We start from the raw sequence: 15,620 nt of genomic DNA on the forward strand, positions 1-15,620 counted from the left end.
GAATGAGAGGCGATTTCACAGGAGCAGGTGTACCCTGAGATACAAACAGAGTTTGCTTGTGATATTATAATATTCCAAGATGATAATTCCCTCATAAATACTGCCACACAAATTGAAGAGTGGTTTCATGATCACCCAGATGAAGTCAAACACCGTGCACAGCCTCCCCAATCACCAGATCTAATCATCACTGAACCTACATGGGTGGTTCTGGAGGGCAGAATGTAAAATAGATTTTTCCTCTATCCTTCAAAGAACTGGTCTGGATTCCATCTTAATGAATGGCCCAATACATGAATTGTACGCACAGTTCAGGATTTGCTTTCCAAGAAGTACTGAAGTGAAGCTGTTCTGAAGGCAAAGAGTTGCCCTACCCACTATTAGGTCTTGGATGTTAATATATTGTTAGGTGTTTTCATTAGTCTGTCAACCCCTCGATCCCCTGGCTTGGGTGTTACTCTTATTATCAAAGAGAAAAAAGTGTAAGTGTATGAGCTGAACTGGACAAAAGGTCATGGGCAATGGATAGATGGCAGTTATACTGGTAATACACTGTTGGTTGTAAAAGTTTGAGACGACATGAGTTCGCCTGTATTATTTTATTAAGGCACCACAGCTGTATTTCCACTGTGACATTGGCCAGCAGTATTCGATTTAATTTGTGTTTCATGTTGTGTTGTAACTGTATATAGGTTTGTACTCCCATGGTGCACCATTCTGGAGCAGAAACGAGACTGATGCACTGTATTTTCCTAACAAAGACATGGTGGCTGTTTATATTCTGTTACTCTTTGCAATACAGGTATCTCCCACTATCCGAAAGTAGGGCGTTCCTATGAAACCTTTCATAAGCCGAAATGGCATAAAAACGAAGGAGCTATTACCATTAATTTATAGGGGAAAAGATTTGAGCGTTCCCAGATCGAAAAAAAATAACCTACCAAATTATATCAAATAAATATATAAAACACATAATAACACAAACTTATAGTAAAAGAAGGAATGATGTCATACATACACATCCAATATAAAGAAAAATAATGCATCAGTGTAGTTTCACTTACCAGAATCAATAAAGTCATGTGTCGCTTAATGACAAGGATATGTTCTATGGCCTACTACACATCTAGACTATATGGCAATAGCCTAAATAATGATAAAAATACAGTAAATACATAAAGCAGTAATATAGTTGTTTATTATCATTATTGGGTACTATGTACTGTACGTAATTGCATGTGTTATACTGTTATATGACTGGCAGTGCAGCAAGCATCACCACAAACACATAGGTTGTACTATTACGTTAGAAGTGCTTTGCTGTCACTAGGCGATAGGAAACTTTCCGCTCCATTATAAAGTTAATGGAGTTTCATCATATATGGGGTCTGACCGAATGTTGTTTGGTTCTCATAAGTCAAGTATTTCACCATGTTAGTGAGCGTTTTCTTTCTGTGAATGACCTTCCACACATGTGAACGTAAATTGGGCCCTTGAGCAAGGCCCTTAACTCCAAGTGCTCCTGGGACTGACTGACAGTGCTTTCACAATGAACTTGCTTTGGATAAAAGAGTCTGCAAAATAACTAATTGTTAGCAGTAACAGCCACTACTGTCACCATTTTTATGGGTGTTCGGCCTTTGTATTCAAACTCACCTGAGTCTCACGAACATTCTCCACCGTGAAGTTGAACCAGACCCTGAAGCGTGGGTTGCAAGTGTCTGGCCTGATGAACAGGTCAAACTCAAATTCGCTGATGTAATCCACGCGGCCAAGATTACCTGTGGGGGGAGAAGGCACACGGTCAGGGGTGCATTTAACGATGATTAACATGAGCCCAGCAGAATAGAAAGGATCTCCTGCCTCACTGATAGCACTGGCTGCTTACTGACATAAGCCAACAATGCCAAGGAACCTAATTACCCACTGGCTAGCATTTAAATGAAGTTGGTACGCTTTCCAATTTTATGCCAGAAGTTCCATTTTGAGTTCTTCAGTAATCAACATTCAGTGAACATTGTTAGCGGTGATTTAAAAAGCTTCTGAATAACATATTTTGGATAGTTTTTCTTTAGCTAAAATATCACTAGATGGCTAAAAAAGTTGTTCTTTTCATTTCTATATCTATGCCTGTGTTCATAAAATTAAAAAATGAGGAGTCACCTTCGTTGTTATAGGACTTTTCTGTTGTTCCAGCTCAATGACAAAAAAGCTAAATTAATTCTACTATGTACAGCATTATACACACAAGCACAATATGTGTGCAGCGTGTTTAAATAGCGTATTTCTCACGAGACAAAGCCTTCATTCGTAACAGCATGGCAATAACACCGCGGTAGTCCGTTTAAATACATATTAGCAAAGGAGATTCCACCACAGACTGGGAGACAATGACAGAGGTAACAGCACTGCAGAGGAAGGGCCTCAAATTAAAGGACGTGTTGATGAGAGCTCTGCTTTTTGTAAATGATCCTCAGATGAGTACGAAGATCGGGAAAAACACACGCCAGGCGGGGCTGTCCAATCATTTGTCATTTTTCTTAACGGATGTTTTGTTTGCCGTATTTAACGAGTCGTTTTAAGCGTTCTGCTCAAGGGGACAAAAGCTGGTTGCTTCCAGCACATCTCACATTCAAACAGCGTCTTAGGACACGGGGATCTGTCAGTTTGCGATCAGCAATGCGATCAGTGTGATGTATCACCCCCATGCCGGACTTCAGCAGGCTAGCCGTCAGCTGTGCTACTTAGGGCATGTTAGCAGTGCCAGTGAACCCACTAGGCAAGACTAGGTAGCCACCTAGGGCATCATCTTCAGACGGGGCACCGGCTTAGCAAGCCGATTTCACTTTGTCTCACACGAGGGGCGCCGACAGTGAAGCTGACCCAGAGAACCGCATGGCTTTGACTAGCGATGCGTGTTGGCCTGTTTTGTTTGTGAACTTGAGCTATGTTTTGGTTTGGTAATTCTGAAACAGATGCAGAGAAACTGTACCCCCAATTTTGTAAACTACTAAAGAATACTTTACGGCTTAACACTCTAAACTGTATTATATTCAAGAGGAACATTCTGGTAAATCAGGTGCTGTCGTCCCGGATTTTGGAGTACATGGTACTTCTCAGTCTGTTCATCTTGCCAGCTGTCTGCCACAGCCAGAGCAGCTAGTACTGGTAGACAGGCTTCCCCTCGTCCAAAAGTCTGAATAAACACAGTGAAATGGAGGAACAGCAGTTACACAAACGGGACAGGGGGTTCCCTGGGACGCCGGGGCAATCAGCAAAGCGAAACAATGCGGTCTAGCATACAGAGCCACCATGGGTGTGGGGGCGTAACAAAAACGTGACATGGGCAGCAATGCATAAGAAGCTTCTAGAGTCGCTCTGCTCAGCACGGAGGCAGCACGAGTGCTCCTGTGATGACTTGAGTATGACACTGCTTCTCTGGAGCAGCGTGACAGAAGGCCTCGGAAGACAACACAGCACTGAAAAACAAACCATTTTTGAAACGCTTTCTTAAAAAACCACCAGATTCTGGAGGGGAAAACAGATAAAAAAAAAAATATATGGATAAAACTGTTTAATGTAAACACTGCGGTATTGGCCAGCACTTCTCGGCACCCTGCGACGTTAATGGCCCAGGGGAAAAAGACCCCCCAGGGCCCCCCCTCCCCCAGTCAGACCATGTGGTGGGGAAGGAGTGTGGGACCAGCCAGCAGGTGCCAGGTAACACAGAGCTAATTACTGACAGATGGGGTAACTACCACACTGTCAGAGCAGATAGCTCTCCTTATGTCATCAGAAATAGCTAATCCATCGACTTCCCGAGTACCCTTTCCTCCGCCAGATTAACTCTAGCGGGACTAACAGTCTGTATGCGCCTGGAGCGCATATCGGTGCAAAAGAAACAATCGCATTCTAAATACAAAAACAGGAAGCTTCCTTGACAGGCACAGAATAAATAAATCCTTTTTATGACTGCCGTTAAGAAAGCTAGCTAATAACAGATGATCTTTCCGAAAGCGGCAAAGTATCACTGGTCAGCTCTGTAATCCAAACCATAACATTTTCAACTTTACACATTTAGATTCCAAACTACAGAATGTAAATTATATTTTGTGCTCAAATTGTTATTTCCACTGCAACATCAGATAAAAGCCAAAAGCTAGACGTTTACAAGTCCAAAGGATTTAATATATTTTTTTAAATGACTGAACAGAAAACCATAAATTAACTGCGTAAGAACAAAATATGCAAAACTAGTAAGTGGACAAAATAGGTAAGCACGAAAAGTACTAAATCAGAATTGTATTTATTTCTTTTGTTATTAATGCATGTTAAGCATTTATAAGGAAATGTAACCTAAGCTACTTCTCCAATAGAGGTTTCCAACTTGAGTTATGAGTGTATAAGTATGGATATTTTGTTTTTTAGCAGCCTAAATGTTCTTTAAATGTCTCAAATTGCATTATTTAAATGAAAATGTAATTTAATTTATTCTTTTGTTTCCATTAAAATCAGAAATTAATCATGATTTTAAAAGGACAAAAAGCTGTCTTTACATATTTTTTGTTCCCTTTTAAACACTGTTTTCCTGTGTTTTCCATGACTGGTTCTCTAATCCGAGGCTGTGGTAGCCTGGATCCCAGCACAGGCAGCTGAGGGTCTGGAGCACTCTGGGTAGGCCTCCCAACCCATCACAGCACGCCCTCCCACACCATTAAGAGAGACAAATTCACTTAAAGTGCATGTTCTGCACAGAGGGAGGAAACCGGAAATCCCCAGGCGAAATGCCCATGACCTTGGGAGAGAGACACACACTCCACACACAGGGCTGGGACACCACATCGCCTTATACGGACGCAAAGCGTATCAATATATCATCATTAGGAGAATGTTTCCTGAAACAGGAGGAAAATAATGAAGAAGAAAAATCATTTGCATGTAAAAGATTCACACCTTACCTTACCATATGTGTGTGTGTGTGGTTTCATTAAGGATTACATATATAAATGCACCAGAAACTGAGTACAGGGCCTTCTTCTGCACATAGGCTTTTAAAACATGAATTAGTGGAAACAAGCACAGCTGTGAGTAGGACGGGCTAAAAATGTGATCCACACCTGTTCCAAGCAGATGTGTTTTGTGATCCATCAACTTGAATATCTCTGTGTTTAATGGGGATATTTACAGTAATAGGTTTAACAGCACACAGAATATGAACACACACTGATGAAGCCCTTTAACAACATGCAATGCATGTCGAAAGCTTGAAATGTTTCTCTGTGGCTTGTTGGAAAGAGATGGTTAAACTCATTTCTATATGAGAGAATAATTCTGAAAAGTATGGTTCACAAAACATTAGCACCTGTTATTGTTCCAAGAGTAAAACCGTTGAGCCAATAATATACTATTAATCACATGGGGACTTCAGACATTAATTGTATACGTGTAGCACATATACAATAGATCCATGTTACAGTACATTTGTTATTGTTTTCTGCTGTTCACTGCATTAAAATATAAAAGAGAGACCCTTGCCCCATAGCACATTTACGATATGGAGAGGTGCAGTCACCTGAACATTAAAAGGTAACTGGCCAGCTGGCTGCAACAGCCATTCATGGAGCATCTAACATGGCTCCTCTAATGTCCATGACTGTGTTAATGGAGGCTGCATCATCTGAGGTTGCACACTTTCAGTTTCATTTTGAAAAATCTTACAAACAGTTTAGTGAGGTGTACTTGGTGATATGTTACCAAATCTGTGCTAGCAGATATGTGCACAAGAAGTACTCCTTCAAGCAGAGGGTTTCTTCTACCAAGAGTTAAGAATTTACCCAAATTGTGTTCTTTATATCCCTTTACTATACATTTATTTACTGAAACAATGGATGGTCATGTGTTGAAATACAGAAAGAGGGAGAATGTTCCTTGGCTTGGGGTTTCAGGGGTGGCGCAGACCCCCGGCGTGCGAGGGCATGGGGTGTGAGAGGCGGGGTGAGTAGCCCCCCTCGCCGGCCCGCGAGGCCCCATGCGCTGTTGCCGGCTCCCCGTGAAAATAATGACTTCCATCGGCTTTTGAGGCATCGTCCTGTGTCTGCATGAACAGTGCCATTTGTCTCCTCTGCCAAACGCCGCCGTGCCCATATCACAAAGAAATTGCTCTGTCCTCTCCCAGGAATGTCTGTTATGCAACAGTCATGCTCCTTGCTGGCCGGCGCGAAACCTTGCACATATCACCATTCATTTTGTTGATTTATTTATTTATGATGAAATAATGAGATATAATTGCCTACTGTGTATTTTGTGGTGAGTCAACTCCTTACTGTAGCTCTTAGTAGTTTAGGCTACAGGCCACCTGGATGTGCTTAGCATGGCCAAGAGGGGGCAGCACCCAGAGGGCCAGGAGCACGAGAACCTGGACAGGAAACTACCGCCTCCAAGTGCCAACAACAGTGGAGAGAGGAGGAAGAGGCAAAGGAGAGGAAGAGGACGGAGACACACATGGCGCCAAGTCACCAGCCTCACTCCCTAAACTATCTGCTCCTAATAATAATGGGGAAGAGAAATAGAAACTTGTAAAATATTCATTTTAGAGAAAATTATATAAGACTGTATCAAGCAGAAGGTTCATTTGAGTACAGGAGCAGTAGATACAAAATCATTTTGACAGTGCATTCTGTAAATGAAATTAATATGTCTCTCAAAACTTAGGTACCTCTGGCTGCAAGAGAAGTTTAAAAATGTAACTGGAAAGTAGATAATGTGAAAGTAGATGGTAATCTTCTATGCTGTCATGTCCAAAAATAAAAATGATTTGTAAACTTAATAGCATAGCTGACATTTTTGGTGCCTTGTGCTCTGTGTACAGTCTACCAAATTAAATTACATACACACGGTTTGCAAAACACCTAACCGTAATTCAGCATTCACTGTATTTTTTGAAACATTCATGGTCAATTTTATTAACATCATCCTGTCTGGGGTGTTACCTATCTTGTGCCCGGTGCTGCCTGGGATAGGTAACCCTCCCCCGACCCTGCCCGACCAGGACAGGCGGTTGTAAAATGGATGGATAGATGGATCTTTTAAACAGGAGAATTTAAAAAAAACTATCAATAAATAATACTGGAGATTATAAAAGTATAGCAAAGTCCTGGGAATGTAAAGGCAGAGGACGAGGGTTTGGGAGGATTTTTATGGCCGTTCCTGCCCCCCGCAGCCCCGACATCCCGTGTTGGCGCAGAGTGCAGTGGGTCATTCTTACATGCGCATGTTCTATCTAATCCCATTATGGGAGTACAAGCGTGTGCAGTCACAGGGATCAGGCAACACAATGGGCAGCCCGAGCGCAGATGGACCCCAGTGTCACACGGCGCTGAGCAGGCCGCCTGTGGGGCTCTGGGCTTCAGCCCACACATCTACACATCTCCCAGCCGCCCGTCTGTCATTATCCGCGCTGCACGGGGCATAGGTTTCTCACACCTCCTCCTATTTTCCCAAAATGTATTAATCTAAGCTATTCTAAGTATTAATAAAACATACTGCTCCATTTCAAAGCATGTATAGCCAAAGTTATTACAATAATATAACATTCTTGATTTAAATAATATTACTTCTACATACTGGGGAAGCGACTGGTCCCATCTGTATTGTGTACTCGCATGACAGAAAATGAAATCTCCGAAAAGATTTTTGTAGCAGAATGGGAAATATGGAAGATGTATGGAAATTTTCTTTTGCCTCATCCCAAGTAAAGGATCGATGAATGTGCCTCACTTAATCACACTGCAGCCTGACATTCTGAGCGTGAGCTAAAATAATAAATCATTTCAATTATTTAATGACTGCCCAGATGGTTGACGTGATATACATTGTCACTAGAGTATGTGTCACTTGCCGATGTTAACAATAAGTCTTAGAAAGAAAAAAAAATACATAAATATTAATACGGGGATAGATGGGCAGCAAGCATTCCTGACAGGAAGTGTTTTGCACTCTGACTAAATCCTTTGAAGGCAAGTTAAAAAAAAAGACAACAGACAAGGGCATCCCTCAGTTTGTCAGGTGCCCCTAAACCCCCAGCCCTGTTACCAACGGCTTTGTAAATTAAAGGGGACTGGCCTGAGTGGGTACCTCCTAAATTCATCTGCTCCATTTCATTATTGGAAAACACATCAGCCTCGCCCAGACTGAAAATTCCAGGACAGCTGATAAAGATTCACCTCAAGATGGAATTGATTTAAACCTAAGGAGTGGCGTCTCAGTTAAGACCTTCGGCAAAAGCCTGTCCTTGCGGCTCTCTGGTGTATCGAGGCGAGCTGTCAATGAGGCCCCATCAGCTTCAGTGCCATTATTTACGATCCAAGCCAGCATCGCCCTGTAATAGTGTCTGTCCCTAAACTGCAAAACGCACTAATATACGCCTCACAAACCCAATCAGAGCTAAAAGAATTATGTGCTAAAAACAAAGACACGGCTAAAGCCACAGGGATGTAGCTTCACGATGTGCCACTAGCTCAAATTCAAGTACTGTCCTGAAGATGGCAGTGAGTGCAAAAATATAAATAAAAGGCATCTCCACTTACCATGAAATATAAAAAGAAAAGATAAAGATGGAAAAGAAGAAGGATGGCAAAGCAAAATGAATTTTTATTAATAAACCGTCTTCCCTCCTAGCCTCACGTCTGCCTGGCTCTCTTCCCAAAAGAGGATGTGCTGAAAGACAGATCTCAAGGGTACCAGCATGACACAGTAGGCAACCGCAATCTAGAAAGTTACAAATTACTAAGTTTACATATTTGCGAAGCCCTTTCATTACAGCCTTTTACAAATAAAGCCTAAAGCTAGTCTGGCCTTTAGTAGTCGGTTATAGGTCACGGCAAGGCCTTCATAATGTAATTAGCTAAACCCCATCAGCTCTGTCAGCTCGGCAGTGGTACAGAATGTCTGGCTACTTGCAGCCATTTAACAAGACCTTATAAAGGCACCCTGTGTTCTTATCAAACACTTATGCAGTTACATTACTGGTTGGCTTTGTTATCCCTCCCTCCCTTTTTAAAATGAATTTACAGGCTGGGTAAGAGCAGGTAAGCAAATACTGGCGTGTTCCAATGGCGTGGCGTCTGTTTATAGGTGAACCGCGAGGACAGTGAAGGACGAGACGAAGCAGTGGAATATCAGCGCGGGCGTTTTATTTTAGCTGCCGTCTCCCACCTGCGGTATCACAGATCAGAGCCCTTCCTGCAGAGAGCTTGCAGATGAAAACAGAGGGAGCTGAAAGGGACCTTGGTGGGCCCGGTGCAATGAGAAGGTCAACAGGACTGCTACCGAGGCCCGTCATTATCTTGGTAGCATGTTATCGGGCAGCCTGCAGCCCGGCTTATTTACAGTTATTGCTCCCACTGGATCCACACTTCAGCTCTTGGGTCTGATTGCTCTGTAATGAGTTTAGGAACGGAGGGAGTGAAAGGGAGAGAAAGAGAAACAAATAAGCAGAACGATCTAACCGAACTGCTGCCAACGGCCAAGCAGAAAGTAGGGCTCCCATGAGCTACTGGAATACTTTTTCACTTGGGTGTTGTTGATGAAGAGGAGGACATACACAGGCGTTCCCACCCTGATGTGTGCGAACGGCCGAGAAGGGTCCAGTCCTGACAGGCCATGCTGAGTGAGGATTCCAAACATAACTGGGCTCGCCGACACAGAAAGGATGAGCCTGCAGGGCTGGACCAGACCGGGCCGGGCCGGGCCGGGCCGGGCCCGCCTGCCCCGGGGAATCTCCCTAGCTGTAGGTTAATCGGGCAGCTCCATATTTCGAGTTGGGCCTCAATTATAAAGAGTAAAGCACATTCGGTCTAAGGATTGAGCCCGTGAAGAAAAGGCCATCTGCAGATGCCGCCACAGAGGCAATGTGGTTTCGTGGAGGAAATCTCTCATTGTGAAACAGCTTTTCAATCTGGGGAATTACACATAGTGCAGCCACTGTCAATGCTCTGCCAGCTATGAAAGGGAAGGAAAAAAAGCCTCTTCAGAGAGCTATTCAAAGGCTTGGCATCGCATCATTTTTTTGGAGTCGCTCTGGCAGGCTGTATCCAAACATAGCGCAATTACTTAAGCGGAGTTAAGCAATAGAGCAATAAATATATATAACAAAGTCAAACGGCACCGAGGAAAAATTGCAATTTTAAAAACACAGAAAGGGCAAATCCTTCTAAATGTGTTCTAATCCTCGTTAAATGTGTTAAAGGCTAGAGATGCGGATACATCGCTCGACGTATCAATTTTCTTAAGCAAAACCTTCCACTCGGAGAGCGCGCAAATCTGTTGGGCCGGGAAGCCTTTATCGCCGCAGGAAGCAGTGGGCCCAGCGGGGGAGGGGGGGGCAGCGGCGTTTCACACAGATAGGACACTTTTCAAAGGGCAGCCGCCAAGTTTCCCCCTCGTTAGGAGGACGACTGTCCGCTCGGCTACTGAGACACTCGAATGGCGCACGCTCGTTTGCAGCCAGCGTTTAGGGAGGGCCAGCTTCGGCAGCCTGTTATGGGCGCTTAGAAAGCCTTTTCAAGCTTTCAGAGGGAAAAGACGACGCCTGTACATTTCCTGCACTTGGGAGACCACTTAAGTGCGAGCATCCGCCAGCAGAGCTCATGTAAGCTGCATGTATTTAATATCAGTTACTGTAGAAAAAGTAATTCTAAATTAAAAATGACATGCAGCTGTTTGTTTCCCTGAGTCATTAATCTCTGCCCGGAAATGGTGCTTCTCTAACACACTGGTCATTTTGTCCCAGTAACCCTGTTTTGTTTCTGAGGGATTCATTGTGCTGCTGCCTCTCGTAGTAAGACCTGACTAATCAATGCAAAACAAAGACAATAAAACATATTACACTGAGAATATACATGCTTCATGTATGAAAACACATGAAAAGCAGAGAGCAGTCTCTGAAAGACAATTGGCTACCACTTGAGTGTAACTTGATTTATGCTAAACACTAAAAGTTTAACAGTTATTAGGTCAATAGCTAAGACCCTATGGTGTTTGTCTGCACAAGGGAACATTTTCAAGTTTTCAAGTTACAGAGTGTTATTATCGTACTGTTATAAGTGTATTATATTCTCCATGCATTCAGAATTGAAAGTCATACTATTTTTTATGCAAGTCGTTGTGTTGACATTAATATGTTGTTGGCTGTTTGTTGATAATTTGTCCATAACATAGTTAGACACATTGAGCTTTATCAAGCAACAGCACATGGTTGATTAATTTTGCATTTTATGCAAATATATGTGTCTATGCTATTTTTGACATATTGTTCCTTAGAACTTAATAAATGAAAGCTTTGTACCATAGACATATCCTGTATAAAATAAATTAAAAAGACTATTTGTTGAAAACGCTTATTAGATATTAATCGCTTCAGTCTTTTTTTACATTCATAAAACGACAGTTGCCACTACAAACAGTAGACTAGCAAGAATGTTTTCAACATTTTCTGTATTATTTGAGACTGTAGGTTATTTGAGTCAATGTCAAATAGCTATTGAGATTCAGACATATCAATATTCAGCATATATGATATGCACATTATGTAGCCAGACATTAACTTAACTTATAACATATAATATTCTACGATTATTTGGGCAGTATTTAAATTTAAATCTGTACACATACACACACACACACACACACACACACACACACACACTGATGAGCCAAAACATTATGCCCATCTCATGCGACTTAAATAACACTGACTGTCTTGTATTAAAAAAAAAAAGGTCTGAGATACATTAGATGGTAAGCTAACATTCAATACTTATACTCCACATTTGGAGTATGACTGACTGGGTCAGAGCATCGCCAAAATGGAAAGACTTATGGGGTGCTGACGGTCAGCCATGGTGAGGACCTCTTGAGAGCGGTCTGGGGAGGGAAAATCCATGAACCACTGACAGGGAGTTTGGTGGCTAAGACCTGTCAATGTGAGAAGTCAATCCTGCGGGGTTTGAACTAACAAAATAGCTACTATGGCACAAATGGTAGATGATTTTGATGATGGTTATGGAAGTAATGTGTCACGACAAACAGCGCATGGATCCGCTCTACAGACAGGCCTACATAGCCGTGGACTGGACTTGTTGGTCCATCGCATCGCTTACTCAGCCATCCACGTGATGCAACAAAAAGCAGCAGCCATAGGCACGAGGACAGTCTTAACAGTATTAATTCTATCTTTAATCAAAGTAACCATGGCAGGACAACTTACTTTGAGTACACCACTAAGCGCAATAGACTTAGATAAGGTGTTTCAGAATGACATAAAAACTGAATAAATTTTTTAGTTTTAAGTGCTTCACACATATCTGAATGGCACTGAATCTGAAGACAGGAGCTATGAAAACATAATAAACACATAATTATTGTATTAAACAGTTAAATTTGTTCCATTGCTTTTTTCTTGGTTGCATCGTAACAATGTTCTACAGATACAAAGGAAAAAAACTCAATTTCTCTTTCAATTTTAATGGCTGACATATTAAATGTGTTAGTTGTTTAATCGGTATCTGTCAGACAGGCCTCTCAGATATCATGTTCAGCATCAGACTCAAAATGAATGATTGGTCTGGCTCTGGTTAAAAGAGAATATTCCTAAAAAGAAATAAATGTGTAACAAATTGGAATGACAGTTTTGAGAGCCTCATTACTTCTCATTTTCGAAATGTTCAAAAAGCTTTAGGGTTATATTATGTTGTTGTATTACTGGTCAAAACACACCACAGGGACTCGCTTAAACTGGCATATTGACGGGAAGGTTACAGACATGGCCACTTAAAGGTTAGCCAGCGAGGAACCATCAGAGCCTTCATTATCTTGGTATGGATCCATGATAATTCTCGGGTTTTTCCTTACAGCACGACAGCTGATCGACGCTGGCAAATGTCGCCCATTACCACCATATCTCATTCAGCCAATGCCTTCCTCTGTTTTTGCTGAAAAGGCCTGCTGTCTCATGCCAGGCTTCTAGAAGATGATACTACTGCAGAAAAAAAAATACGTGCCCTCTGTTAACATCAACACGAGCATCAGGGATGAAAACAGAACCTCAGACTGCTAATATATGTTGGGCCCGTTGCCTTTTTGGATGCTCTCTTCCTTGAAATCAAATGTATTTATTAAATGACAGTTCCATGTAGACATTCGGCTTAGCTGGGTGGCATATCGATTCTGTGGTACTGCTGTTCCTTCACACCTCTGTTGGTGGGGGTTTGAATGCTACCGCCTGTGTGCGGAGTTTGCATGTCACATGAGTGTGTGCCCTCCAATGGCATCGTGTCTGCGGTGTATCTGAGCCTTGCTCCCCACGCTGCCTGGGATAGGCTCCAGGCCCCTCCACGCCTCTAACCAGGATAAGCATTTAAAAGTTGAAGGATGGATTTCGCCTGCCTCAATCTGTGGTTTCCTCGCATCAAAATGTGACAGAAAAACAAAATATGACATTTCAATAAAGCAATATGGCTGCGAATACATTTCAAGCAAATCAGGAAAAATAAACAAAGGCTGTTTAAATAACACAGACTGGTAAAGCGTTACAAATTCTTGCCATTTTTCCAAACTGCATCTGTTTGCCCAAGATGAAAAATGACACGTCTGCCTCAAAACTGTGTTTATGGCATCAGGATTGCTAAGAAACAAATTACCCCATCACTGGAGCTGTATGCATGCACAACGCTATGGTGCAATAGAGGTTTGTTGCAGTCATTTTCATTTACTGGATCTTTATATCATTCAAACAAAGGAAGGGGTTTGTGTTGCCTACAACTTAAGCCCCAAGGACTACAAACACCATCACTGCTATGTTGGCAATCTGCTTCCTGTCCAGATCAACCGCACTGACTCTCTGTAGTATTGTTAAAGTGCAGTGAAGGCTTGTAGATGGAAGAAAGGAAATTCTTTCACCTTCTAAACCAGGGTTATTCAAATCACGGTCCTCGAGGTCCGAGCACTGCTGGTTTTCCAGCCTTCCTTTACCTGTGACCCAGGTGTGAAGCGCCTGACCAATCACAATCAGTAATTATTATACTAACTACCTGGGAGAACTGAAAACAAGGCCTGGATTTGGAATTGAGGTCCAGATTTAAAGAGCCCTGTTCTAAACTGTCACAGACATATTTATTAGCATGACTTCTTATATCCTCCTGAGACCCCACCCATTCATTTATGTCCATTGCAGTGGACATTTTGTTTTTGCATCTATCTTTTCACTAATGTAAGGAAACATATTTATTCCTGTTGTACACCAAAGAGGACATGCTGTGAAATTAAAAATAAAAATAAATTTGAAAAAAAGATGTCTTTTTTCCTAAATAGATATAGAAAATCACAATTAACCTAAAACTGAAGGACACTTTTTTCCTTGGGTCTCAGGAGGATATAACAGTAAATATGAAAGCAGAAATTTGTATCAACATGTATACCATAATAAAAAATGAAAAATTGACCCCTGTGATAAAATGCAACATGAGTTTTCCTATTGAGAGTTCAAACCCATCTGAATAACCTCAGAATTATGCACAAGAGAAAACCTCTTCAGAGATGTCATTTCTCAGGACTCCTATGTTTTGTCATGTCATAATGTATGATGTGTTTGTTTATTTTTAAGGTATTGAAATAACTTTTTCTCTTCATCTAGATATATATGCCTATTAAAGACATATGTTATGTTTCCACGTTATATTCATAAATTCACCTGATGTGTTTACACTGATATACTGAGCAGTACAATGAATTGTACACACTGGATGGATACAGCCTGGTAGCTGAGCAACTTGTTGAGGAAAAAAAGATCTATACAGATGTTACTGCCAAGCTGGCATACAGCCAAAAAATATTTAGTTTAAATTCAATGAATAGCATGCATTCAAATATTATATATACATTATGATCATCTAACAATCTAACTGAATAGGGTGGCACAATGGTGCAGTGGGTAGCACTGTTGCCTCACACAACTCGGACCAGGGTTCGAGACTCTGCCCCTGAGTTTGCATGTTCTCCTTGTGTTGTCGTAGGGATTCCTCCATATGTCCGCCTATAGTCCACAAACAGAGGAAACTTGCACTTGCCAATTTGCCCATAGGTGAGTGTGAGTGTGCCCTGTTATGGGTTGGGACCCCATCTTGGGTTGTTCCCTTCCTTGTGCCTGTAGTTTCTGGGATAGGCTCTGGGCCCATGCAACCCTAAATAGGACAAACAGTTACAGAAAATGGATGGACGGATGGCATCCAACTTATTTCAGAATGTATATAACTCAATATTCACACTGCCAATGCTGAAGCTTTAAAGGAGGTATAAGTGCATTGTTTGGCTAACCGTCATGTACCATATTATAATGATTTTATCATACACCAATATAAAAAACTACCGCTTTATAAGGAGAATTTTTCAATGACGGTAATTTTAAGGCATCTTTACTTTGGGGTGCTAATGACTACAGAGTAAATAAGGTTAATGGAATGTCATATATCACACATGGCTATTCAAATTAAAAAGTTGTTTTGGATTACAACAGCCCCGCTAAACCACTGCTCTTCAAAAAAATGTTAATGTAATATTTTGTGACA

The 15,620-nt window shown here is 41.7% G+C and overlaps 1 protein-coding gene across 1 annotated transcript in view; it reads right to left on the reverse strand.

Moving 5' to 3' along the window:
- Positions 1 to 15,620, reverse strand: part of agbl4 (AGBL carboxypeptidase 4) — a 398,795-nt gene that overhangs the window by 352,790 nt on the left and 30,385 nt on the right. The window contains exon 3 of the mRNA XM_023821409.2: positions 1,657 to 1,781. Coding sequence (XP_023677177.1) covers positions 1,657 to 1,781 — 125 coding nt within the window. The remainder of the gene's footprint in view (positions 1 to 1,656; positions 1,782 to 15,620) is intronic.

Source organism: Paramormyrops kingsleyae, chromosome 15, assembly GCF_048594095.1.
Source record: "Paramormyrops kingsleyae isolate MSU_618 chromosome 15, PKINGS_0.4, whole genome shotgun sequence".
Classification (NCBI taxonomy): domain Eukaryota; kingdom Metazoa; phylum Chordata; class Actinopteri; order Osteoglossiformes; family Mormyridae; genus Paramormyrops; species Paramormyrops kingsleyae.